General features: G+C 52.1%; 2 protein-coding genes across 14 annotated transcripts in view; one reads left to right on the forward strand and one right to left on the reverse strand.

Moving 5' to 3' along the window:
* Nucleotides 1-525: 525 nt before the first annotated feature.
* SIRT6 (sirtuin 6) lies at nucleotides 526-7694 on the forward strand (the record flags this gene model as incomplete). Of its 9 annotated transcripts, none has more annotated exons than XM_081232818.1 (8): nucleotides 526-683; nucleotides 1798-1830; nucleotides 3247-3429; nucleotides 3715-3774; nucleotides 5617-5712; nucleotides 5791-5871; nucleotides 6521-6644; nucleotides 6734-7694. In XM_081232818.1, the coding sequence occupies 8 exons, from the start codon at nucleotides 631-633 to the stop codon at nucleotides 7073-7075; spliced, it is 972 nt and encodes a 323-aa protein (XP_081088944.1). In that variant the 3' UTR covers nucleotides 7076-7694. The 9 variants fall into 9 exon arrangements, with proteins under 9 accessions (XP_081088944.1, XP_081088943.1, XP_081088942.1 ...); XM_081232817.1 differs by having other exon boundaries at nucleotides 572-683; nucleotides 1798-1925; nucleotides 3715-3767; nucleotides 6734-7690; XM_081232816.1 differs by having other exon boundaries at nucleotides 618-683; nucleotides 1798-1925.
* A 666-nt stretch (nucleotides 7695-8360) lies between these two features.
* CREB3L3 (cAMP responsive element binding protein 3 like 3) overlaps nucleotides 8361-26259 on the reverse strand; it is a 40144-nt gene continuing 22245 nt past the window's right edge. For 3 of the 5 annotated variants that reach the window (XM_081232811.1, XM_081232812.1, XM_081232813.1), the window contains 10 exons: nucleotides 19790-19932; nucleotides 19162-19290; nucleotides 18409-18706; nucleotides 17430-17542; nucleotides 15636-15770; nucleotides 14970-15076; nucleotides 12227-12295; nucleotides 9675-9759; nucleotides 9373-9469; nucleotides 8361-9165 (listed from right to left, as the gene is read on the reverse strand). In XM_081232811.1, the coding sequence (XP_081088937.1) occupies nucleotides 8852-9165; nucleotides 9373-9469; nucleotides 9675-9759; nucleotides 12227-12295; nucleotides 14970-15076; nucleotides 15636-15770; nucleotides 17430-17542; nucleotides 18409-18706; nucleotides 19162-19290; nucleotides 19790-19816 (1374 nt within the window). In that variant the 5' untranslated portion in view covers nucleotides 19817-19932 and the 3' untranslated portion in view covers nucleotides 8361-8851. The remainder of the gene's footprint in view (nucleotides 9166-9372; nucleotides 9470-9674; nucleotides 9760-12226; nucleotides 12296-14969; nucleotides 15077-15635; nucleotides 15771-17429; nucleotides 17543-18408; nucleotides 18707-19161; nucleotides 19291-19789; nucleotides 19933-26259) is intronic. The other 2 variants (XM_081232815.1, XM_081232814.1) reach the window with 2 other exon arrangements.

The following is a 26259-nucleotide window of genomic DNA, read 5'->3' on the forward strand; positions in this document are numbered from 1 at the left end:
TGTCCTGCTGAGTGATAATCGTCCACCTGGATAACGTTCAGATAACTTAGAGTGGCGTCCATGACCCTCCCTAGTGAGGCCCCAAATTGCCACCCCCTGAGGCCCCCGCACACATGCACAGGTACCCTGCATTTGTAAATTTAGAAACTTATGAAATGTGCAGGGGAAAGAACCTTGGACTCGAAGCATAAGTCCTGAGTCCCTTGTCTCAGGCTCTGTCCTGTGAGGGGTGGGGTGCGGGGAAGGGGAGCATCAGTTTACTCATTTGTAAAAAGGGGAAAGAGGGAACCGATAGCTTTCGCCCCTCATTTTAGAGGTGACTAGAGAACTCTCACGTGGGTAGTCCCCTAGTTTCCAGCCAGGGTCACTGGACAGCCCTTTTCCCGCCACTCTCCACATCCTCAGCACAGTAGGAAGCTGGCTGCTCTTTGCCAGCAGTTAATATGGCGACTGAGACGTTAGCGCGAGGCGCATGCGCCTTGGGGAGAAGAGGCCGGGTACGGAGGATGAGAAGGCGGTTCCTCCTTCTTCCTCGTCCCACCCCGTTTCCGGCGGAAGCGGCCGCAACAAGAGAAACTTTATTGTTCCCATTGGGGCCTGGAGGATGTCGGTGGAGGATGTCGGTGAATTATGCGGCGGGGCTGTCGCCATACGCGGACAAGGGCAAGTGCGGCCTCCCCGAGGTGAGCGCGGCCGGGTGTCCCGACAGCCGTCGTCAGGGCCGTGGGCTGGGCGGGGCCGGCTGGCAGCGGGAATTCTGGGAATATCAGGAGACACTGAAGCTAGACAATGGGAGGGACTTCCCAGTGAGGAGGGGGCGGGAAGTGACGCCCCAGCGCGCCTGGGGACGCGACCACGCCCAGCTCCGGGTCGGTCAGGCTGGGACTGAGGCTAGGACCCACGTCGGGAAGTCCTGAAGTTCTGATGAGGCACCAGGGACTGTAGTTCCAGGCGGAAGGCACTACCGGGGCAAAGGCGTGGAGGTGGGAATAAACAAACCTGGAGAACAGATTAGGCCAGAGAGGTTACCAGAACCAGGCCAGGATGGGCCTCAAGTGCCAAGCTGAGGAGCTGACACCATCCTGAGGGTGATGAGGAAGGGTTTTGAGCTGGGGAGGAACCTGGAGGATGTAAGTCAGAAAGACCCCTCCAGCCACGCTGAGAAGAAGTCCCCACCATACACTGAGACCTTGGCGGGGTCACTTCCTTTTGGGTCTCCTCTCCTCTTCTGTAAGCGGGGGAGAAGATTGCCCCCACCCCACAAAGGCTAGTGCCTCCCTTCCGAATCAGGCATTAGTGAGCTCCCAGGTGGTGTGAAGCCCCACTCCTCTCCTGCCTGGTTTCCACTTTATTCCACAAACATTTATTAAGCACCTACCATGTACCAGACACTTTCTCCGCCCTGGGGCCACATCGGAAGGTGAGAGGCCTCGAAATATGGCGTGATTAGTTTGTATGGGCTGGGTAATTTCATAGGCTAGTGAGTGGGAAAATTATTCCAACTATTTCGGTGAAGGGGTGGGGATTTCCAGGAATTGGGCCACCGCCCACTTTTTGGCCATTTATGGTTAGCCTTTGAACTGTCCTGGCACCTGTGGGTGTTAATACATTTAGTATATGCTGATGTATTACAATGAGTGTATAATGAGGCTCCAGGCCTACTGGAAGTCGAATCTTCCACCATCTTGGACTTTTAACCAGTTTTTGTTATGTCCTGCTGCTGTGTCATTCTTTTAAAGTTTGTGCCCTGCCCCCTCCCCTCCTGTTTCACTCCCTTCACTCTCTCCCACCCAACAGGTCTTTGACCCCCCTGAGGAGTTGGAGCGGAAGGTATGGGAGCTGGCACAGCTGGTCTGGCAGTCCTCCAACGTGGTGTTCCACACGGGCGCGGGCATCAGCACAGCCTCAGGCATCCCCGACTTCAGGTCCGTGCATATGGAGGGAAGTCAAGGCAGGGCTTCCCTGTGAGCTCACAGATGTGTGGCCATCGGAACCCCTCCTTCCGCCTTCCTTCCCGCTGAGTCTGGGGTGATATGTCAGTCCCCTGGGGTGTTGGGGATGGGAAAGACCCTTCCTTTGGAGCATGTCCCTTTATATCACACCCAGCATTCCATTCCACCGGCCAGAACCTGGTCACCTGACTACACCTAGTTGCTGGGAAATGTAGTCTTTCGTCTAGGCTCACTGCAAGGCTAAGTAGTGGGGTTCTATTATTACCAGAGAAAAAGAGGAGAATTGATATCAAGGACAATTAGCTCCATACTCACTTGCAAATATTTTTCTGTCAGACCTCTGGTGGGACAAGTGGCTTAACCACCTGGACCTCAGTTTCCTCACCTGTAAGTGAGGGTGTGAGGCCAGATGATGTCTAACTTTAGGCAGCCTGTGTTAGACAAGAGTCTCATTGCTGAAAAGCAGGGGTCTCTAACTGGTGGCCTCCGAGTGGCCCCTGTAGGTGCTGAGTTTGCAACCCTACCCTGTAGGGCAGGCCTATCACAATCGTACTCTCTTTCTAAGGCCTCTCGGGCCCCCGGAGCAAACTCTTACAGCAGGAGAGCAGATTCCTCGTTCTTGGAGGAATGTTAGAATTTTAAGGTGTGAATCTCACCCCGCTTCGAAAACCTGCCATGGCTCCGCATTGCCATACAGGAGAGTTCTAAGCACTTCAGGCTGGAAATCAAAGCTCTTCCCAACCTAGCCCTGGATCAGCTCTCCAACCTCAGCCTCTGCAGCCCCCGCCACCCCCAGACCACTCACAGGCTGTTGCCAGCCCCCTGGCCTTTGCTTACCTCTTCTGTCTGAGCTGTCTGGCCCTTTCCTGTCTGTTCAAGAGACAGCTCAGCCTCCTCCAGGAAGCCTTCCCACAGTTTCACAAAGAGCCCTCACCGCTTCTACTGGGCCAGCCCAGCCCCGGGTTCCTCCCTCTGCCCCAGCCCCACAGAGCTGGAGGGTCTGTGTCCACCTATGTCTCTCCCCACAAGATGGAGGACTCCTTGAGGGCAGGGCCTGGGTCCCCTAGGGCCCCAGCATCACCCAGCGCAGGGCCAGGCTCAGTGCAGCAGCAGTAAGTGTTGGTGCGATTGAATAGTTAATTTCTGCCCTTGTGTACCACGTTCTCCCTCCTTCTTTGACTGTGTCACTCCGTCTCTGTCTGATTCTCTTTCTCTGTCTCTGTTTCTCTGTCTCCTTTTCTGTCCCGTCTTCCTGATCCCTAAGCTTCTCTGTCTCTCCTGCCTGCCACCTCAGGGGCCCCCATGGCGTCTGGACGATGGAGGAGCAGGGCCTGGCCCCCAAGTTCGACACCACCTTCGAGAACGCGCGGCCCACGAAGACTCACATGGCACTGGTGCAGCTGGAGCGCGTGGGCCTCCTGCGCTTCCTGGTCAGCCAGAACGTGGACGGGCTGCACGTGCGCTCCGGCTTCCCCAGGTGCACCCCACGTCCAGCCCCGCTCAGCCTTGGGCAGGCTGCCCCTCTCTCTGAGCCTCAGTTTCCTCATCTGGAAAAGGGGTGTTGATGGCAGCCCCTCCCTCTCAAGGCCACTGTGGCGATTCAGCCAGGAAAGGTGCTTGGTGCTCAGCTGCCAGTGTCAGTGTCTGCTAGGCGGGCACGTCTGGAGAATCGAGGTCCCCTCTTCCTGGTCCTGGGGGGCATGATTCCAGCCCTGAGCCCTCTGGATCCCCTCCACTAAGCCTCTTCCTTCTCCCCTCACAGGGACAAGCTGGCAGAGCTTCACGGAAACATGTTTGTAGAAGAATGTGTCAAGTGTAAGACGTGAGTGCCACAGAGGGTAGGGGCGGGGACCCAAGGTGTGGATGACCCAGGTCAGGCTCTGCAGAAGGGCCTTGTGAGTTGAACCTGATGTTTCCAGAGGCGAGGGTGTGACCCTCCCAGGGTGGGACTTGGGGGCGTATCTTCCTCCCAGGAGGTGTATTCATTTCCTGCAGCTGCTGTAACAAACTGCCACAACCTGAGTAACTTAAAACAACAGAAACTGATAGTCTTGTGGGTCTGAAAGCTCGAAGTCCATAATCAAGGTGTTGGCAGGGCCGTCCTCCCTCAGAACCCTGTCAGGGAGGATCCTTCCTGCCTCTTCCAGATCCTTGGCTGTAGACTCATCACTCCGACCTCTAAATCTTTTATCACGTTTCCCTGTGTGTCTGTGTCCCCTCCTCTTTTTTTTTTTCTTAATATTCACTTATGGCTTTAGTTGCGGCACACAGGATCTTCATTGTGGCATGCGGGATCTTTTTTAGTTGCCACATTCAAGCTCTTAGTTGCAGCATGCGGGATCTAGTTCCCCGACCAGGGATCGAACCCGGGCCCCCTGCATTGGGAGCGCAGAGTCTTACCCACTGGACCACCAAGGAAGTCCCTGTGTCCCCTCTTTTTATAAGGACACCAGTCACATGGGTTAGGGGCCACCCTACCCAAATGTGACCTCATCTGAACCCACCCAGTACATCTGCAACAACCCTACTTCCAAATAAGGTCTTATTCCAAAATACTTGGGAGGTGCCACTCAGCCCATAACAGGGTGTGACGGGGCATTCTTCCGGCTCTGGAAAGGCTGAGCCTTCCTGGAACAGGAGGGCTCTGGGCATGTCTCCCTCTGCTAGGCAAGCAGCCTTAGGGGTGTGAATAACTCAGGCGTGGCGGGTGTGTGTGGCTCCCCTGCGGGTGGAATCTCTTAAGACCAGAGCACGGGTGGGGCCCCAACTTTAAAAACAAATTTTTTTTCTCTCTAAATTTATTTTGAAAAACTTCAATCTGGTGGAAAACTCACAAGAACCATACAATGAACTCATACTTGACCTAGACCGGGGATCCCCAACTTTTTCCTGTACAGGGCCACATGGTAAATATCTTCAGCTTTGTGGGCCAGACTGTGTCGTGACTATCAGGTCTGTAGCGTGAAAGCTGCTATAGACAGCACTTAAAGGAATGGGCATGGCCGTGTGCGGATACAGCTTTATTTACAAAAATGGGAAGCAGAGGGCCGGACTTGATCCTCAGGGCTATGGTTTGCTGACCCTGACCTAGATTCATCAATGTTACCATTTCGCCACAATTTGTTTCTCCTTTTCTGTGTTCGGATATGCTCTGCTGTTCAAGGGGCAGATTTCCTTATCCTTTGCCCCTTAAACCCTTTAGACATTTATCTCCCACAAGCCACGGTATTCTCTTCCACAGCCGCGGTGCAGTTTCTGAAGTCAGGAAATATAAAAACCACAAACGCGACTATTCTCCCCAATCTGTGCTCCCAGTGCGCCCTCCTATTGCTTTTTCCCTGGTGCCGGGTCCAACCCAGGGCGGCACTCTGCATGCCACTGTCCCATCTCTTTAGTCTCCTTTACCTGGAGCAGTTCCCGACCTCTCTCTGTTTTCCGAGCTGTGGACCTTTTGAAGCAGCCAGGCCAGCTGTTTGGTGGGAGGCCCCCTCTGCGCCCCCGTGCTGGGTTTGCCAGATGTCCCCTCATGCTTAGATTGTGGTCATGTGGCCCCCGCTTTCCTGGGAGAACAGCTGCCTGCAAAAAGCAAGAGCCACCCAGGTGGGGCCGCAGGGTAGGCACCTGGGAGCAGGCAGGGAGCTGACCCCTTCCTCTCCCGACACAGGCAGTATGTCCGGGACACCGTCGTGGGCAGCATGGGCCTGAAGGCCACCGGCCGGCTCTGCACCGTGGCCAAGTCAAGGGGGCTGCGGGCCTGCCGGTAAGCGGCCCCTCCCCACGCCCTGGACCCCAGGGGAGGCGGCCGGTGTCCCTGCTGACTCCCCCGCTCTCCATACAGGGGGGAGCTGAGAGACACTATCCTGGACTGGGAAGACTCCCTGCCTGACCGGGACCTCACTCTGGCCGATGAGGCCAGCAGGTCTGACCCCCGCCGAGCCCAGGGTGGGGTGGGTAGGGGAGGGGCAGAAACACAGCCAGCTGCAACCTTGGAGACATCAGGAAAGAGGTGGCCCACACCCTCTCTGGGCTTCACTTCCCCCGTAACAATGGCAGCTCCTGTGTACTGAGCCCTCATACCCCCGGCCCCGGCCAGAGGCCTCACACACCATCCTCACCACAGCCCAGGGTGGGTGCTGCTCGGGGCCCAGTTTACAGATGAGGAAACCGAGGCTGGAGCAAGCTGACACCTCCGTCCACACTGCCCAGCCAGGAAGTGACTGAGCCAGGTCTGGAACCCAGGGGTCCAAGTGGGGAAGGTCCCACCCACATCAGCAGCTCCACTTCTGCCGACATGGTGGGGTGGCTCCGGCAGAAGGGAAGCGGTGGGCAGGATTCAGGGCAGCTTGGAAGCTGGGGCAAGCCGGCCCCCAGGAAGAGATGGGCGCTGTGTGAGCCGGCCTCCCAGGGCTGGCCCCGGCGTGTCAGCAGAGCAGTGAAGCCATGGCATTTGAGCAAGGGTGGGGTGGTATGTGTGTTGGAGACGGCCCACCCCCAGCCTCGTGGGGCAGGAGGAGGGCTGCAGAGACCCTTGCCGAGGGGCTCAGGCTAATCCCGCCTCCTGGCCCCAGGAACGCGGACTTGTCCATCACGCTGGGCACCTCCCTGCAAATCCGGCCCAGCGGGAACCTGCCCCTCGCCACCAAACGCCGCGGAGGCCGGCTGGTCATCATCAACCTTCAGCCCACCAAGCACGTACGTGCTGGAACCCACCCCTGACCCCTGACACCCCAGGCCCCCCCAAGCCTTCTCCCTCCGCCTGACCGGTCCTCGCCCCCCCGCAGGACCGCCACGCAGACCTGCGTATCCACGGCTATGTAGATGAAGTCATGACCCGGCTCATGAAGCATCTGGGCCTGGAGATCCCGGCCTGGGACGGCCCCCGCGTGCTGGAGAGGGCACTGCCACCCCTGCCCCGCCCACCCACCCCCAAGCTGGAGCCCAAGGAGGAGGCCCCCGCCCAGCTCCACAGCCCAGCGCCCGCCAGCCCCAAGCAGGAGCCCGCAGCTGAGCCCGGCGCCCAGCACGACGGCTCTGGGCCCACCAGCCCCAAAAGGGAGCGGCTGGACAGTCCTGTTCCCCACAGGCCCCCCAAAAGAATGAAGACCGAGGTGGTTCCCAGCTGACCAGGGGGCCTGGGGAGGGCGGGGCTGTTTGTAGAAACCATGGATTCTTTTTTTTTTTTTTCTTACTGGTCTCACTTTGTTACTCGTCTCTGTCCTTGGGGGGAGACCTCAGGGTGCTGAGAGCTGGGCTCCAGGCCCCGAGGCAGACTTGCCCTCCATTGCACCTCCCTTTAGCTTGGGGCCTCTGGAGGGGGCCTGGGAAGGAGCAGCCCCCCTGGACCCTGACCTTGGAGCTGACACCCCCCCGACCCCCTGTACCTGCTCCACCCCCCAGGCTCCAGCCTCTGACTCAGGATGTTCCTGGGAGGTGTGGCCAGGCCCTCTGTGGTTTCCTCTGACCCCTGGGCCCTCACACTCCCCAGCCCCTGCCTGCCCCCAGATAACCTTCACAGTCCCTCCAGGAGGGAAGGGAGGCAGGGCCATCATTTAGGAGCCAAACTTTGTGGCAGGACAGACAATAGAGGCTCACACTGCCTTTGGGGCTGGAGGAGGAAGGGTGGGTCCACCTGGCTTCCTCCAGGCTTCCAGAAAAGCCTTCAATGCAATAAAAGAATTTCTTGCATCTGAGTCTGTTTGCCATCCACAACCTTGCCCTGGGTCCTAGTCCCTGGGGGCAGGGCTGTGTGGTCCCCTCACCCCCTGGGATGTGTGCCTGGGCGTGCAATCCAGGCCTGGGGGCGAAGGAGGGCCTTACCAGCCGCTGATATTTGCTGAGTCCTCAGTTTGTAATTCTGACTTGTGGGATTCTTTATTATGTGCTCTCTGCTACTAGGCTGTGAGCCCCTTGAGGAGAGAGGCCGCGTTTTTGGATCTCAATTGCAACCCCCGGGCACCTGTGCAAGGTGGGCAGGGCCAGGGTGACGCGTTAAAGGAAGAGCGCAGGTGCAGCTGGGGTCAGTCCTCCCCAGCTGTGACCTTGGGCAGGTCCCTTCATTCCCGACGCCTCAGTGTCCTCATCCATAAAACGAGAAGGGTGGGCAGCCCGGCCCCCCAGGAAGGCAACTGCTGCAGACCTTCCGTGAATACCCTGGAAGGGTCGCGGGTGTGGGGGGGTGCAGGCCAGAGCTACCTCGCCCTCCTGCTGCGCCCTGCTCTCGGCCCGTCGCCGCTCTCCAAGGTGCTGAAGACGCCGCGGCACCTCCCTGGTCACCGCTCCAGCCTGGGGGTCAAGGGACCCCCTGCCTCACTCCTCTATCCTAGGCTGGCCCAGTCCCTCCTTCTGTGGGTTGGAGAGCCCCAGACTCTAATTCAGCCCCCACCCAACTCCACCTCCATGCCAGCCGTGTTCTCTCAAAATACTTTATTAAGGACTGTAGCAGTCTTAGAAAAAGGGAATGGCTGTGAGCCGTGGCGGCCCCAAAGTTCAGAGCTCAGCCCGTGCTCCAGGGCCAGGGTCCCAGCAGACTTGGCTGCTTCCTCCTCCCTGTGTTCCAGGGGGCAGGAAGGAGTCCCTGAGTGGGGAGTTACCGAGGCCTGGTGTATGCCTATCTCTCTGGGTCTGTGGATCAGTCTGTGTGTGTGTCTTCCTGTTTCCTTCTGCCCCTGGGTCTGTATGTGTATTTCTCAGGCTTTGTGGCCTTATGGTCTGTGTCTGAGCATCAGTTTCTGCATGGGCCTGGGTCCCTGGGTCTGTAGCTGTGAGTCTGTGCGTCTCCATCCTGACACCATCGCCGGGGTCTCTCCCTCACCTCGGATCCCTGTGCTTGTCTCTGTCCACTGCAGCACCCACTGAAGCACCCCTGACTAGAGGGGCCTGGGGGCACGTACCCGTGGTGCTCACAGCTCCCCGCCTGCTACCTCCAGCCCCACGAGCCCTGGGCCGAGTGCTTGTTCAGGCCGGGCACAGTCTAGGAGGGTGGCCTGGTCCAGCTCCTTCATCGAGTTGCCCTGGACCAGGGTCCCGTTGTCCAGATCCTCCGTCGAGTTGTCCGGAGCCGGCGGGTCCCGGGATCCCCATTCCCCCTGAGGGCTGCTTGGAGACCCTTCCTGAAGTGTGACAGCCTTGGGCCCATGTCCTGGGGTTTCGGAGCCTGGCACGGTGTTGGGAGCCACACGGGATGCGGCATCGTTGTGCAAAGTTCTGGAGAAAACTGAGCAAGGGTTGGGGGGTCGTGAGGGATGGCCTGGGGGGCTGGGTCCCTTCTTTCTTTTAGCCCCCAGCCTCAGGAAGCAGTTGCAAGGGGGCCTCCTCCCCCTCCCCCAGTGGCCCAGTATGGGGGCTGGGGATCCAAGGGGAGTGCGCCCACGGGGCAGCCCAGAGGGTTTTTGAGGGAGGAGCAATCCCCTGGTCCACCTACCTCGTACAGGCACGAAGTCTCCGGGGCTCTCGGCTTTGTTGGAGGCGAAAGGGCTGATGGAGGGGAGGATGATGAGGGCGAAAGAGAAGAGCAGGACCTGGTGGAGATGGGGGCAGGGTCACCCCATCCCTCCCCCTCCCCTGAGTACACTCGTGTCATAGGCAGGGAAACTGAGGCCCAGAAGACTGGAGCGTGCATGAGCTGGGGCTCAGGGCCGTCCGTCCTCCTACTCACACTCACCTCCCCCACAGGACCCTCTGCCAAGGCTGATGAGCCCCTTGGAGCTGGGGGTCAGGACTCACCGCTATGCAGGTGCCCGTCTGAGCCGACTTGCTGGTGGACTGGACCACGATGGCCTGGAGTTTCTTCAGCTGCTCCAAGAGGGACCTTAGTGGAAACGGGAAGACTTGGTTGATCCCTACATAGCCTTGACCTGCCTCCCTGTGATTCCTGGGGTCCCCCAGCCTGGCTGAGGTCTGAATCCCGTCCATCCTTCAAGGCCCCACTGCTCTTAAAAGTCCCAGAAGCTCCCTCAATAAATCTCCACTGAACATCTCACCCACTTCTCTGCCACCCCACCTTCTCCATCCAGGTTGCCATTATTGCTCGCCTGGACACCGGCCCCAGCCTCTGGTCCCCCCAAGCTTCTCCTGCCGCCTCTAGAGTTCATGCTCCACACTTTTTCAAATGTGAGTCTACTTCTTCCAACCCTCCCAGAGCTCCCATCTCCCTCGGAGGTAAAAGCCCAAGTCCTCCCCAAGGCCCACAAGGCCTGGCACAGCCAGTCCCGTCCCCTCCCTGCCCTCCCCCCCTTCCTCTCTCCCTCTCCCTCACTCTGCTCCAGACACACAGTCCCTCACTGTTCCTCCTACGCACAAGCATTTCTGCCCCAGGGCCTTTGCACAGGCTGTTGTCTCTGTACCAAGGACACTGTTTCCCCACCCCACCCCCCACAGGTCTTTTTGTAGCTGCTTCTTTCTTAGCTGTTGGGTCTCATCTCAAATGTCACTTTGTCTGACCTCCCTGCCTAAAATGGCACCCCCTCACTCCCTAGCCCCTTCTCCCTAGTTTAGTTTTCTTCCCAGTGGCTATCACTATTTGAATGATCTTTCATATATTTTTGTTTGTCTTGAGTCTGTTTCTCAGGAGACTGTGAGTCTTTAAGTGGAGGGGCTGGGTCTGTTTTGTTCACTGTTTGGGTCCCAGTGTCCAGAACTATGCCTGGCACAGAGTAGATGCTAAATAAAAATTGAGTAAGTAGGGCCATACAGTTTGATCTAGAAGTATGCCAGTGTAGCAAATACTCAGTGGAAGCTATTTGGAAACAATGGCTCAAGAATTTTCCTCAGGTTAAAAACAGGTTAGTAGAAAATATATCACCTGGTTGGAAAGTTTAAACATAGCTACATTATAGCACAGAAAGAAAAGAACTAAAATTCCCTTCTAAATACCACCATAAGAATCAATCAATTCCCTGGTGGCTCAGTGGTTAAGAATCCACCTGCCAATGCAGGGGACACGAGTTCGAGCCCCGATCCGGGAAGATCCCACATGCCATGGAGCAACTAAGCCTGTGCACCACAACTACCGAGCCTGCGCTCTAGAGCCCACAAACCACAACTACTGAGCCCACGTGCCATAACTACTGAAGCCCGTGCGCCTAGAGCCCATGCTCCACAACAAGAGAAACCACTGCAATGAGAAGCCTGCACACCGCAACGAAGAGTAGCCTCCACTCACCGCAACTAGAGAAAGCTCACGTGCAGCAACGAAGACCCAGCTCAGCCAAAAATAAATAAATAAACAAATAAACAAATAAATTTATTAGAAAAAAGAATCAATCCCTCACTATTTTCAAACAGACGATTCTATGAAAGAATAAGGCAGCAAGCACTGTCCACACAACATGAAGAATATGCTGATAGGTTTTTAAAAAATAGATCAAGCTGTTTAAACTTCAAACAGGACATCACAGAAGATGGAAATTTAGCCTGTATTAACTCAGTTATGGAGGCAACACTGACCTTGTGACAAGATGAATGTATATATGCAGGGGGATAAAAGATTTAAGGTTTAAAAAACACCCAACAACTTGACAGAGGCATACACTTCTTCCCCAAAGCTGAATGAATGCAACAAAGTCCTCTCTGCCACCAGAGCAGACATCCAACAGTTCAAAATGTGAATCGGGAGGTTGACCACGATGAGGGGAGGAAATACCACCTCCTCCCATCACAACTAAAGTGTTAACACAAGCTATTTCACAAACACCTGTAATGGCATCATCCATGACACCCCCCAAAAAATTGACTAAGTAAATGCACCCACAGATGGAATCACCTGCAGTTATCTGGCACACCATACTCCTAGCCTTTAGCCGTTCATATGCCATTTCCTCTACCGGCAGCATCTTCCCTTTAGTGAACTCTTTTTTTTTTTTTTTTTTTTTTGTGGTACGCGGGCCTCTCACTGCTGTGGCCTCTCCCGTTGCGGAGCACAGGCTCCGGACGCGCAGGCTCCGGACGCGCAGGCTCAGCGGCCATGGCTCACGGGCCCAGCCGCTCCGCGGCATGTGGGATCTTCCCAGACTGGGGCACGAACTCGTGTCCCCTGCATCGGCAGGCGGACTCTCAACCACTGCGCCACCAGGGAAGCCCTAGTGAACTCTTATACATCCTTCAAGGGCCCAAGTCCAAAACCCCTTCTCTCTGCAGCCTTCCCCCTTTCTAGGTGGAGCCCTTACCCCCTGCTCTGCCCTGCTGTCACACAGCCTGTCACCCCATGTCTGCCTCTCCTGCAAGGGACTCTGGGGTCAGCTCCCCCTGTTCTCTGCCCCACTTTGACCAATACTCACAGGTTCTGCTTCTCAAGATGTAAGACCTTCCTCTGAAGTTCCTGGTTCTGGGCAGTGCAGGCTGACATCCTGCAGGGGCAACATCACAGTGACATTCAGAATATGCCTGTCACCAACAGGTCAAACTAACATCTCTTTGTGAGGCCCCACTGTACAGGCAGGGAACCGAAGCCCAGAGAGGGGAAGTCATTCATCCAAAGTCACCCTGGCAAGTCTGTAACAAGGCCAGAATTTAAACCCAGTTCTGCCTGGCTTCTAGGTACCATCTTTGCATTGGCGTGTGGGCTTTCTTCCGATCTGAGCCCCCAGGATTGGAAATGGACCACCAAACTCAGGCAGTGATGCTTTGAGAAGATGCAGCAGCATGGCAACTGAGTCCAAGGAGACCCAAGTTACAATCTTCACCCTCCCTGTGACCTTGAGGTGCTCTGCTGTCTGGCCTCAGTCCCCTCATCTATAAAGTGGAGATACAGTTACCTAGTTCATAGAGCAGTTGGGGACTGACATGAAGTAAAGTTGATTAGGGGCTTAGCAGAGTACATTTGAGGAACAAGACAATGTGATCATTCCATCTAGGGTTTTGGGGTCCGGTCTGGGAACCCCACCTTTCCCATCTGCATCCATCTGTTAATGCTGTCTTGGCCCAGACCACTCAGATGTAGAATTAAAACACTCAAATAATGGGACTTCCCTGGTGGTCCAGTGGTTAAGACTTCACCTTCCACTGCAGGGGATGTGGGTTCAATCCCTGGTTGGGAGCTAGGATCCCACATGCCTTGCAGCAAAAACAAAAAACAAAAAAACCAAAACCAAAACATAAAACAGAAGCAATATTGTAGTAAATTCAATAAAAACTTTAAAAATGGTCCACATCAAAAAATCTTAAAAAAACCCCAAAACACTCAAATCATGACATGGGGATATGCTAGTCCTCATATCACAACCAGGGAAGAGAATAAATTCTCCCACTAAAAGGCCCTCCTTCTAAATAACTCATGGGATAAAGAAGAATCCACTGTGTAAATTAAGAAAGACCTAGGGACCAAATGGTAATGACAATGGTACAAATCAAAATGTGTGAGATGCAGCTAAAGCAGTGCTGAGAGGAAAATGTATAACCTTTTTTTTTTGGCCCCTCAGCATGCGGTATCTTAGTTCTCTGACCAGGGATCAAACCTGTGCCCTGCTGCAGTGGAAGCATGGAGTCTTAACCACTGGACTGCCAGGGAAGTCCCCCAAAATGTATAACCTTATTACAGCTAACCAGCTCAATATACACATTTAACAATTAGCAAAAGAACAACAGAATAGATCTTCCCCACCAAAAGCAAAACAAAACACAACTAAAGACACAATAAAGCTAAGAGTAGAAATAAAGAACTAGAATACAAAAAGACAACTGGGTGGGAGGAAAAGCCAGAAATTCATTCTTTGAAAAGAATAATAAAACAGACAAACTTCTGGCAAGACTGACCAAGATAAAAAACGAGAAGGCACAAATACACAACATGAGTAATTTAAAAGGGCATAACTATAAATTATTCAGAACTTAAAAAATAATAGGAGAGAACTATGAACAATTTTATGTCAGTAAATTTGAAATGGACAACTTTCCAGAAGAATATGACATCTCAGAATTGACTAGAAAATAAATAGAAAACCCAAATCTGTAACATTTAATTAAATCACTTTTGGTTTAAAAAGTGAGCAAGCTAAGTTTTTATGTTTCTATTAAAGAATAAAGAGGAGCCTGTCCCTCAGTAGCCTAAATGAGTTGAGAGAGGCGATTGGATGAGATTGGGGCGCACAGTTCTTTTTCTTTTTTTTTTTTTTTAATATTTATTTATTTGGCTGCACCAGGTCTTAGTCGCGGCACGTGGATCTTAGTTGTGGCATGTGGGATCTAGTTCCCTGACCAGGGATCGAACCTGGGCCCCCTGCATTGGGAACATGGAGTCTTAACCACTGGACTACCAGGGAAGTCCTGGGTTGCACAGTTCTTTTTTTTTTTAATTTATTTATTTATTTTTGGTTGCATTGTGTCTTTGTTGCTGCGCATGGGTTTTCTTGAGTTGTGTCAAGTGGGGGCTACTCTTCATTGTGGTGCACAGGTTTCTCATCATAGTGGCTTCTTTTGTTGCGGAGCACGGGCTCTAGGTGCATGGGCTTCAGTAGTTGTGGCCCACGGGCTCCACAGTTGTGGCTCACGAGCTCTAGAGCGCAGGCTCAGTAGTTGTGGTTCACGGGCTTAGTTGCTCCGTGGCATATGGGATCTTCCTGGACCAGGGCTTGAACCTGTGTCTCCTGCATTGGCAGGTGGATTCTTGATTCTTAACCACTGCGCCAACAGGGAAGTCCCCGGTGCACAGTTCTTAAGTTGAGGAAATTCTGCCTTTCTTCTCCCCCACCGAAGGAAGCCATGACAGCTCTGAGCATCAGTGATGCTCAGCAAGGGAACTAAGTGTCCCATCTTCAGGCAAAGAGCCACGACAAGATGGATGATACCTTCTCCCTTCTTGGCATAACATCTTCTAGGGGATTAAGGGGCCTCAAACCTGAGCCCTGTACCACCTTACTAGGCATTTTTCCATCCTTGCAATTCACATGAAAAATCGTCTCTCTCAGAGAAAGAAACAACTCTAATTTTGTCAGATCCTGAAAACCGTGACCTTAGCTCCATTGCATCCCTCTCTCAGGCCTCAGTTTCCCACTTAAGTGTGGTGTCCCAGGACCCCAGCCTTACCGAGTTTCCAGGCCATCAATATATTCCTTCTTCTTCTTCCGGCTTTCTTGGGCTGACTGTTTGTTCCGAATTTTCCGGCGGATTTTTTTCAGCACTCGCTCCTCATACTGCAGAGTGACATGGGGAGCAGACTGAGGCAGTCTGCAGGGTCCGCTCTCTTGTCCAGACCCCACAACTTCACCCCATTATCCTCCCAAGGGAGCCATCCCAGGCTCAGGGACTTGAGGGCAGACCCATGATGACTTGAAGACCAGATTTTCTGCCCCGAAATTCTTGCAGAATCTCTAGGGGGGTCCTGGGTCCTGAAGGTCTTCCCAGCTCCCAAACCCAGTTCCGTATTAGCAACTGGATTTTGTGCACTGGTGCAATCCCGCCATCTTCTGGCCATCTGTGGGAACAGCGCCTTTCCCGGGGCCAGTTATCAAGACTAAGAGAGGTCTTCCAAATGCAAAAGCAAACTCAGATACTGATATTGAGTGAATAGGCTGGGTGGAGACTGCGGCCAGCTAGAAAGCCCCCACTGCGGTGGCTTTGAGGATGATTCTTCTGGCTCTGGTGACAGACACGTCCTAACATTCTAGTGTGGGAGACCCAAAGGTGAGACTCATGGGCAAGTAGCTGCAGGAAAGGGGGTGAGCTCCAGAGCCAGGAGTCCCACTGACTCACCTTGGTGAGGGGCAGCTGGGTGGGCAGAGTGATGCCTTCTTTGGCCAACAGCTTCTTCTCATCCTCTGTCAGCACCAGCTCCTGGCCGTGCCCGGTCCCAAGGCGCAACAGGTTGGGGGCTGCCAGGTGATGTTGCTGTGGGGAAACCAGAAAAATTGCTTTGAGGGCAGAGAGAGTGACTGCCTCTGGGAAATGAAAGAGGCGTCAGGTCTGAGAAACAATCGATCCATCTGCTGTAGAGTCCCCACTGGCACTAGGGCTCCAAAGAACCAGCACACGGCCCTCTGACCCAGCAATTCCACTTCCAGGAATTGCTCTTCAGATACAAGTTTTTCATTTGTTTCACAAGTAGTCATTAGACAGCTATGTATTTAGCACCTACTACATGCCAGGCACTTCTCTGGGCTGTGAACATTCCTTGCAGTGCAGTCTGCAACAGCAAAGGGAAAATCCAACACACAGGTTAAGTGAGCCTCCAGGAAATGGGGGTGAGGATTGTTTCTCCCTGTTTACTTGTTTGTACCTTTGGAACTTGGACTACGTGAATGCATTTGTCTATTCAAAAATTTTTTTAATTAAATTTAAATTATGAAATAGAACCATTGAAAATGAAAGAATCGTGTCATCAGAGAACCAAGTCTTAGGAATGTCACACCATGGAATGGGAGGCTCAGGAATAAAGGTGGAGATTGGGGCAGCCTGGCATTCGTTGGATCAAACTCTCCACTCCCTAGAATTCCAGGCCATGGATCAGCCCAACCATTTTCTCTCCAGGATCCAAGCCTTAGCATGTTCATCTGCCAAATGGGGATAAGGTCTTCCACTTCCCAACGTTGTTCACACACAGAACAACAGTATTAAACTTGACACATTTACAAAAGCCAGTTAGTATTTCCAGAGCAGTCATTCACCTTTCCTATCTTTCAAGACCTGCTGAAGTTCTGCCCCCTCCAGGAAGCCTTCCTGGACCTGCAATGCCCCTCCAGCCTCTCTCCCTTATGGGTACACTTCCATGAGCAGTCAGTTGTCCCCTTTTGACCATGAGGTCCCCAGAGGCTGAGCACACAGCTGGTGCTCACTGTGCATCTCTCAAGTCAAGAGGGGTGTTCTGCTCTTTCTTAGAGGTTGTCAGGACAACTTTGGGCATCAGGCAAACTAGAGTTCAAATCCTGACTCGGCCACTTGCTTGCTGTGTGACTTTGGGTTTGTGGCTTAACCTCTCTGGGCGTTGACTTTCTCATCTGCGAAATGGAGGTACTAATTGGGTTCTCAGGTCTAGTTTACCTGTAGTAGAACCCCAGGGCAAGATAGACAGCCCTCGGTCAGTGTGCAATGGGCACAATAGGCCCAATGGGCCAGCCCAGGGATTGAGCCTGCAGCAGCTGTGTGACTTAGGTCAAGTTACTGGACCTCTCTGTGCCCATTTCCTCAAACGCAGAATTAAGATAAGAGCCCCAGTTTTCAGGGTTGCTGTTAATTAAAGATGATACATTAAGAGCATTTAGAAGAGTACCTGGTCTATAGTAGATGCTTGGTAAGTTTCAGCCTTTTTTTTTTTTTAATACTACTACTATAGTAGAAAGTACCCCAGCCCAGGAGACAGAGAACTCAGGACTGGGACCCACTGACTTACTCTGGATGTAAGTCAGAGTAAGTGACTTGGACTTACCTTGGACAACTATCAGCACCTGTCTGTGACTGTCTTCCAGTCTCCAAAATGGGGGTATTGGGGCCCCATGAACCCCAGCGCCCTCCCAACTCTGATGCTCCAGGGGGCGGGTGGGGACTGCTCACCAGGTCCCCGCCACTGCCAGAGAGGAGGAGGTCTTTCACTGTGAGGTTGCAGTGTGGGGGTGAGCTGGCCAGCTCAGCCTGCTCCTCGGCGTACAGGCCTGGGCTCCACATTTCTGACAGGGCAGATGGGGACAGAGACAGGGAGGGAGTCAGGCGGGTGGCCCCTGAGCTCCCAGCTTCTACTTCCCTCCTCCAGCAAAGCTCCCAGCATTGACCCCAATGTGCTAGGGATTTGTAGCACAGCTTGGGGCCCCAAGACCTGGTGCCTCAGTCTCCCCTCCACCATAAGATGGGAACCCAGATTCATCAGGACATTGTCAGGGACCCACTGTCAACCCAGGAGGGAGCAGCTGTTATTGCCCAGGATTATAGGCTAGATCTGCCGCTGGCTTGGCCTTATCTCTCCCTCGGTGAAAGGACCAGGTCTGATTCACCTGTGGTTCCCTTCCACCAGGTACCTGGCACACTGTAGGTGAGCTGCTCTGGAGAGCACAGACTTCAGAGTCAAATAGCCCTTTGCTCTAATCCCGACTAGGTGGAGCTGTGTGACCTTGGGTAAGGGACTAAACCTCTCTGAGCCTTAGTTTTGTCAAGTCTCCAAAGGGACAAATAAGCGTTCCCATACCACCGCAATGCTCAAGAGACAAAGGATGCCCTGTTGGCGGTGGCTTCTGCATCAGGCCTTTTTCCAGGTCCAGGGGGAACACCCCAAGGCCTGGGATCCCGTGACCTCACACACTTTCATTGAGCATCTACTATGATCCAGGCACAGAAGGTACAAAAATGAGGTTGCCAGCATGATGCTTGGGGCAGGAACCAGTCTGCCAGGGGCGCAGCCCACCTTTGCGGCTCTGACTCATTTCTTAACCACCTGGAAAACGGGCCCATGACAGCATCCCAATACCCATCTCAAAAGGTGGGTTTGCGTGTACAGTGCCTGGGAGAAGGTGAGGGTAGTTGACAAAGACACAGGACTCACCCAGGTCTATGGCCACGGAAGCCTCAAGCCCTTGGGCCACTGGCCCAAGGTTCCTGGTGGGGCAGGCAGGGCCAGGATGGTAGGAGGGGCAGGGCCCCTTGCCAGACTCGGCACTATGGCAGCTGGCCGGGGTGGCAGCCATCCCACTGTGTGGAGGGGTGTCCTGGGGGTCGGAGGGCAGATCTTCTGAGATGCCACTGTCACTGGCCGCAGGAGACCAGGTCGGGGAGCTGGGCACTGATTCTCCAGAACCCAGGATGGAGTTGAGGAAATCATCAGAGTTCGGGCCTGGCAGGACCTGTTGGGACGGAGAGGGACGGTGGGAATTAGGAGGCCTATGTTTTGGTTTGGTAGCTGTGTGTCTCTGGGCAAGCCACTGACCCTCTCTGGGCCTCACGTGTCCTTTCTGTAAGATGGAAAGAGCTAATGCTCCTTGCCCCCAGCGTTGTTGGAGCCTGAACACAGTCATGTAGCACGGGAACAACATCCAACAGTGTCGAGGCACAGGCCCCAAGTTTAAGTCTGGACCCAACTCCAAACTGCTGTGTGTGTGACCCAGGACAAGTTACCACCCCTCTCTGGGCCTCGCTTTTCCCCACCTATAAGAAGGAGGTGATGTCATCTGCCCCTTAGGGTCGCTGAGAGGTTCCATACAATAACGTGCTTTGCTAAAATCTCACACATGAGCAATAAATACACAGAGCTGAGTGGGGTCCTGGCTCTGGCCCTGGGGTAAATGCAGCGGGTTATCACCTGGTCCTCAACGTGGCCCCAGTCCTCGCCCAGCTCTATGTGTCTCAGGATGCCGTCCTGCCGGTCAAACAGGAGATCCAAGAGTTCCAGGCTGTCGATAGGGCACGTGAGACTAGTGGAGGAAGCCATCTGGGGCAAGGAGGGGACATTTGTGAGGGTCACGCAGCCCTTCTCCTCCCCACCACCCGTCTGCACACCACCCTGAGGTCCATCCTGCTCCAGTTCTATCCCAGCTCCAGCCCCAAGGTCGGGCCTGCTGCTCCTGCTTGTTGGACTTCTGTCTCCAAATCTGTGTTTGGGGGCCAGCCCAGAGACTCCTGGGGCCTGACAGCCAATTTCTTTAAAAAGTGGTAGACAGATGCCCCCGTGGGGATGATCCGCCAATGGAGCTAGCCCTCTCTTGCACTCCCATGCTGCCCAAATTCCCCCCTTCTGGAAGGCGGGGGAACCAGGAAGAAAGACCAGGAGCAGCCCCGGAATGGAGACACAATTTTGGTCGTTGCATTCTCCCTCTGGGCCTTAGTTTCCTCATCTATAAAATGGGGTGTGAGGTTCCTGACAGCCCTGGGAGCTTGGGAAGGTTCCTGGCATAAACCCTCCCTCACCTGGAGACCCGTGCAGGGCTCACCTTTCCAACTGCTAAATCCCCATTCATGAGCCCGGCCAGCTCCTTCTCCAGCCACTTCTGCGTCTGCTGCGAGCTGGGGGCTCACCCCACCACCAGGGCTCCCAGGCTCAGCCCGGCTCTTCTCTGTGGCTCTGTCACCACCCCTAAAAGATGCTGAAATAGTCCTGGGGCGCTCCTAGCCCACCCCCAGGTGCTGATTGGGGAACAGGCAAGACAGACAGGGTTAAGGGCCAGTGACACGGGGGCAGGCTAGGGAGAGGGGAGGGAAGACCGTTATCTCAGATGTTTCGTGCTTTTCCAGCCGGCAGTGGGCAAAGGCCAAAGTCTGGGGAGCCTCGGCTCTCGCATGACCTCTCCCCTACTTTCAGGTACTGTTTCTCATCATAGTCCCTGGATGTCGGCTCCAGGAGAGCTCAGGGCCCTTGTCTGGGTCTTGTCCACTCTCAGAACAGAACCAAGAACTGCCCAGGCCTCCGCTAGAGCCTTTCCCTCTGCCAGGAGCCCCCTTCCCTCATTGGAGCTGGCAACCCCCAACCCCCTGCCCGCAAGCAAGCTCTCCACGCCCAAACCAGAGCAATCGATTCCTTCTAGAATCTTCTATCATTCATTTATTCTCAATAAATATTCATTGAGCCAAACTTATTCCCTCCTCAGAGCCTTTGCACTAGCTGTTCCCTCTGCCTGGAACTCCTATCCCCGCCACCCCGAATCTATCGCTGCGTTCACATATTCGGGAATGTTTTCTATCTGTGGATCTCAGCCCAGACAGCTGAGAGGCCGTCTCTGACCCCTCACCAGAGAGGAGCCCTCACCCTGTACCTCTTTATCACATCACTGGTTTCACTGAAATCCTCACTATTTGAAATTTTCTTGTTTACTTCCCTGTATTCTTCCCTCATTCCTCCCCTGCCTCTTCACGTGAGTGACTTCGGGGCTAAGATAGAGGCTCTTTTGTTCTCAGCTGGGTCCCCAGTGTCTAGGAAGTGCCTGGCACACAGGAGGTGCTCAGTCAGCTCTTACTCATTGGGCACCTTCTGTGTGCCAAGCACTATTTAAGGCCCTGGGGATAAGGCAGTGGATGAGCTAGATCATAAATGCATAAACACACCAGAAAACTGACAAATGGGCAAATGCTACCAAGAAACTAAATGTCATCATGTAAAGGGCAACAGAGGGCTGGCAAAGGCTTCTTTTTAGAAGGTGACATTTAGGGACTTTGCTGGTGGTCCAGCGGTTAAGACTCCACGCTTCCAATGCAGGGGACGCGGGTTCAATCGCTGGTCGGGGAACTAAGATCTCACATGCCATGTGGCATGGCCAAAAAATTAAAAAAAAAGAAGTGTCATTTAAATACAGCCCTGAATGATGAGAAAGAGCCAGCCACTGGGAGATCTAGTGGAAGGGTGTTTCAGGCCAAGGAACAGCATGTGCAAAGGTCCTGGGGCAGGATGGGGCCTGGCGTGTTGGAGGAACAGCCAGGAGGTCCATGTGGATGGAGCAGAGTGAGAGAGGGAGGAGGGGAGGGCAGGGAGGGGACGGGGCAGGTCGTGTAGGGCCTTGCAGTCTGTGGCAAGGAGTTTGGTTTATACAAAATACAGCAGGAAGCTGTTGGAGATTAGTGAATGGATGACGAACCTTCTGTGTGCCAGGCACGATGGTAGGTGCTAGGTTTACACAGTAACTCAGACACCCTCCTTGCTCTCAAGAAATTCACATCCTGGTGTACATTTCTCCCTGGACCAGCCATTATTTATTCATGCATCAAAAACTTAAGGACGACCTATTATGTGCTGCGCCAGAGTGGTTCTCTTATCTGACAATAACATCTGTGGTTGTCACAACTGGGGATGCTCCAGGAGTGGAATGAGTGAGGGTCAGAAATGCTGCTCCACACCTCACAATGCCTGGAACGGCCCCACACAGAGAAAGCCTGGCCCGGATGTCAACAATGCCTGGCAGGAGAATCCCTGCATTACGGTAACTGTCCCCCTCTGGATGGGGGACGTTATCTCACTCTTGACCTCTGCATCTCTTATTTCCTTTTTAACCACTCTGTGTTGGATTTGTGTGTGTGTGTTGGATTTTTTAAGGGGTTTGTTTGGTTTGGTTTGGCTTTAGTGATCCTAGGCATAATATTTATTCAGCCTTTGCTGTGGAGGCTCCTTTCCAGGGCAGTCTCAGCAGGTGTAGAAAGTAGGTGAAGTTTGACTTCTGGGCTTGTCTCTGCCTCCCCCTCACTCCCATTTATGACTCTGAGGAGCCCTGGTGCCCTTGACATAGAACTCTTCCTCCTCTTCTTATCAAAACCTGCCAGAATCATGGATCTGGTATTACTCATTTACACCTTCATGTAGATTTAGACCCCATAGTCCACCTCCCCAGGATATTTGTACTTTTTTGTAATTTTATAATCATGGGCTTTGGAAGGCTTTTATATGTCCTAATGAAGAGACGTCTGAAAAGGTAGGATAAAGATAAGCATTTGAGGGACAAGAGGACTTTCTGATGCCCTTGGAATCATATGACCTAATTTACTGGACATGACCACATGCTTCAAAGCGATGCTAAGTTGGAATCTAAGGTAAAATTCCCAAAATAGATTCCACCAATGTGTTTAAGCACGAAACATGGGACTTCCCTGGTGGCGCAGTGGTTAAGAATCCACCTGCCAATGCAGGGGACACGGGTTCGAGCCCTGGTCCGGGAAGATCCCACATGCCGTGGAGCAACAAAGCCCATGCGCCACAACTACTGAGCCTGCACCACACCTACTAAAGCCTACACGCCTAGAGGCTGTGCTCTGCAAGAAGAGAAGCCACCGCAATGAGAAGCCCGCGCACCGCAACGAAGAGCGGTCCCCACTCGCCACAACTAGAGAAAAGCCCGCGTGCAGCAATGAAGACCCAATGCAGCCAAAAATTAATTAATTAATTATTTAAAAAGTATGACACATAACACAAGAGGATGCTGTGTTGATTGAGGAATACGGTGTTAATAAACAGCTTTGCGGAACTTGTCAGAGCCCTTACAACACTCTGTAACACCCTTGGAAGGGACAGAGTTTGTAGCATTTCTTAAACATAATTGCATAGGTGTGAGTTTTGTTTTTAAGTTGCACTTGATTCATACTGAACCATTTCTGATATATGAAAACGTTTAAAGATACCCACTAGACCGCAATACAAAAGACATCAGTTGTTGGCGGAAAATCTGGGGCAACTGGAACTCTCACCCACTGTTTGTGGGAACCAAAAGGGTCCAACCACTTGGGGAAACTTTGGACAACTGGGAAATATCTTATAAAGTTAAACATGCATTTAGTAATTTTATTCCTGGGTATTTATCTAAGAGAAATGTAAATATATGTTCACAGAAAGACTTGTACATGAATGTTCACAGCAGCCTGATTCATAATTGTCCTGAACTGTAAACAACTCAAATACCCAACAATAGTGGAGTGGATAAACAAACTGGTATATCCATACAACACAATAATACTCAGCCATAAAAAGGAATAAATTACGGATACATTCAACAACATGGATGAATCTCAAATGCATTGTGATAAAAGAAGCCAGACACAAAAGAATACTGTAGGATCCCATTTATATGACACTCAGAGAAGAGGCAAAAGTAATTCTTGGTGACAGAAAGTGGTTGCCTGAAGTAGAGTGGGCAATTGAGTGGACAGGGGCATGAAGGAACTTTCTAGGGGGGAGAAAATATTCCATATCTTATTTTTAATGGTGGTTACATGATTGTCTAGAAATGTCAAAACTCAGCCAATTGAACACACCTAAGACCTGTGCATCATTACTGTAAATTAATTCTACCTCAATAAAAAGCATACTAAATACATAATGAACAACCACGTACATAATGCGTTTAGGAAAACATTAGAAACAACCAAATATCTGTCAATAGGGGATTGATTAATAGAGTCTGGGGCTTCCCTGGTGGCACAGTGGTCGAGAGTCCGCCTGCCGATGCAGGGGACACGGGTTCGTGCCCTGGTCCAGGAAGATCCCACATGCCGCGGAGCGGCTAGGCCCCTGAGCCATGGCCGCTGAGCCTGCGCGTCCGGAGCCTGTGCTCCGCAATGGGAGAGGCCACAGCAGTGAGAGGCCCGCGTACCTCAAAAAAAAAAAAAAAAAAAACAATACAAATAAAATGCAAAACATACCTTTTCCATAGTTTCCCAAGTTTTCTAATACAAGCTCACCTTGTATTAGAGTTAGTGTTTAGGAGCTGCCCCTTCTACAAAAGTAAATTGATCCACCTGGGTCCCCAAAGTCCAGCATTCCCACTGCCTTGCCTGTAACATTGCTTAAATAAGGTGATGCCTCCCTTTCATCATTATTGCTTTATTCTGATGTGAACACCACCATATCAATAATTGCCAGCCAAGTCCTGCCAGGAGGCAGTTTCCCTATACCCATGCTTTTCTCACAGATCCCTCTTCCTTTCCATCTCTAAAGTTACCTCAGGGAAAATGTGCTCAAAGCACTTTGAGCTAATTCCAACTGCAGTGTGAATGACTGATATCAGGCACATATATTTCTTTTCTTGGGAGCATTTACATTTTCTTATGGAGCCTTAAGGCATTATAACTCAAAGATTTGTTCTTAGCATTTTTCCCCAGGGCAAAAATCACCCCTCTCAGATGTTACTTAGATATAACTAGACCTAGGTAAAATGTGAATGACTGATTTTGGGTGAATATATTATTTTTCTTGGAAACATTTACATTTCTTCAAGGAACTGTAACCCAGATCTATATTAGCTCTTATCTTTTTGCCCAGGGCAAATAACTTCCCTCTGTGGGTTTCAGATGTACTCAAGTGGTAAGATGTTCAAAAGCCACTGGGTTCTATGTGAAACACCATGAAATTATGATATTCAGTCTCACACCCTTAAACATACACGTTTCCTATCTATAAAATCCCAGCATTTAGTTTAGGGCACATAGAAACTGCTTCCTGAATCTTTACTGACTGGAGATTGCATACTGTACTAGATTCTAGCTCAGACAAGTGGTAGTTAAAAGTCAGAAAAGACTGAAAAAAATTCAAATGAGAAAACTCTTAAAATTGAGAAAATGCTAACCATTTTCTCTGCAGCTTGGGGACAGTTCCATAGGAGGTAGTATGATTCAGTGGCTAAGAAGAACGCAGGGTTTGGAGACAGATGGACACGTGTGTGAACTCTACCTTCACTCTTCACAGATATTACGTTAGACCCTGGGAAGTCACTTCACTCCAAAACTCCCCTTTCCACTCTATAGCACTCGAGGGGTGCTGAGCTGTAGGAGTGTAGATTTGGGGCTGTTGGCCATCATTACCCCATGATGGGAGAAGCTATCTGAGAATAAAGCCCACCCAGAATACAGCAGAGCAGACAGAGAGCAATCGATCTCTGACAACATAGTCTGAAGTCCTGGACTCAGCCATACCTGAAATCCACTCCTTGGCTTCAGAAACATGGCAGTGATGTGAGCCAGTGACTTCCCTTTTTGGTTTAAAATTTCTGAGCTGGAGTTTCTGACCCTTGCACTGAACAAACAACAAAACAAACAAACAAAAAAAACTATTTACTTTCCTTGATTAATCCTGTCCACAGAGCTCTCTCCCCGACCCCCCAGCCCCCCACCCCCACCCCCGCCCCAAACTTCACATTTGAATGTAGATTATAGAGATTAGCACTTAACACACTCTCCTTAGGTATTTGTTGATTGGTCCTGCCTGTCTGTATTGTCTTTTCAAAACTAGACTGAGTCCCTTGAAGGTTGAAGGCAGGTCTGTTCATCTCCCTTGACACTGCTCAGGGAATGGTGGATACTCAAGAATGTCTGGCCAGTTCTGAATTTGCCAAAATGGTCCTCGCCTATTCACATATCATTGCTTTCCTTCCCCCTTACTTTTTGGCTGTCAAATGCTCATAATTGAATCTCTTATACTCTAATCTGATGGCATGCTATTAGCATTGGTTTGCACCAAGACCATGTGTAAATTTTTTAAATTAAAAATATATATAATTTTTGGACTTCCCTGGCAGTCCAGTGGTTAAGACTCTGGGCTTCCATTGCAGGGGGCACAGGTTCGACCCCTGGCCGGGGAACTAAGATCCCACATGCCGCATGGCACAGCCAAAAAAAAAAAAGAATATTCCAGAACTCCAGAAATCCCTTTTCAGGAGTTACCCCTCCCCCCATGGAGGTAACCACTGTTCTGAATTCCGTGGCATTATTTTTTGGCTCTCACTACTTCCTGTGTATCTGTTACCCTCCTCCTTCCCTCAGCTCCCACACTCTTGTGTTTCTGTTTATATTCCAGTGGGCTTTGCACATGTTTATTACAATCCATCAGCAAGTCTTGACAGCTCTGCCTTCAAAATACGTTCATTCTTTGCCTGCTCCATTTCTACTGTCCTGGTTCAGCCCCATCCTCACTGGGCTGGACCAGTGCATTCTC

Source organism: Mesoplodon bidens, assembly GCF_964165515.1.
Source record: "Mesoplodon bidens genome assembly, chromosome: 4".
Classification (NCBI taxonomy): Eukaryota; Metazoa; Chordata; class Mammalia; order Artiodactyla; family Ziphiidae; genus Mesoplodon; species Mesoplodon bidens.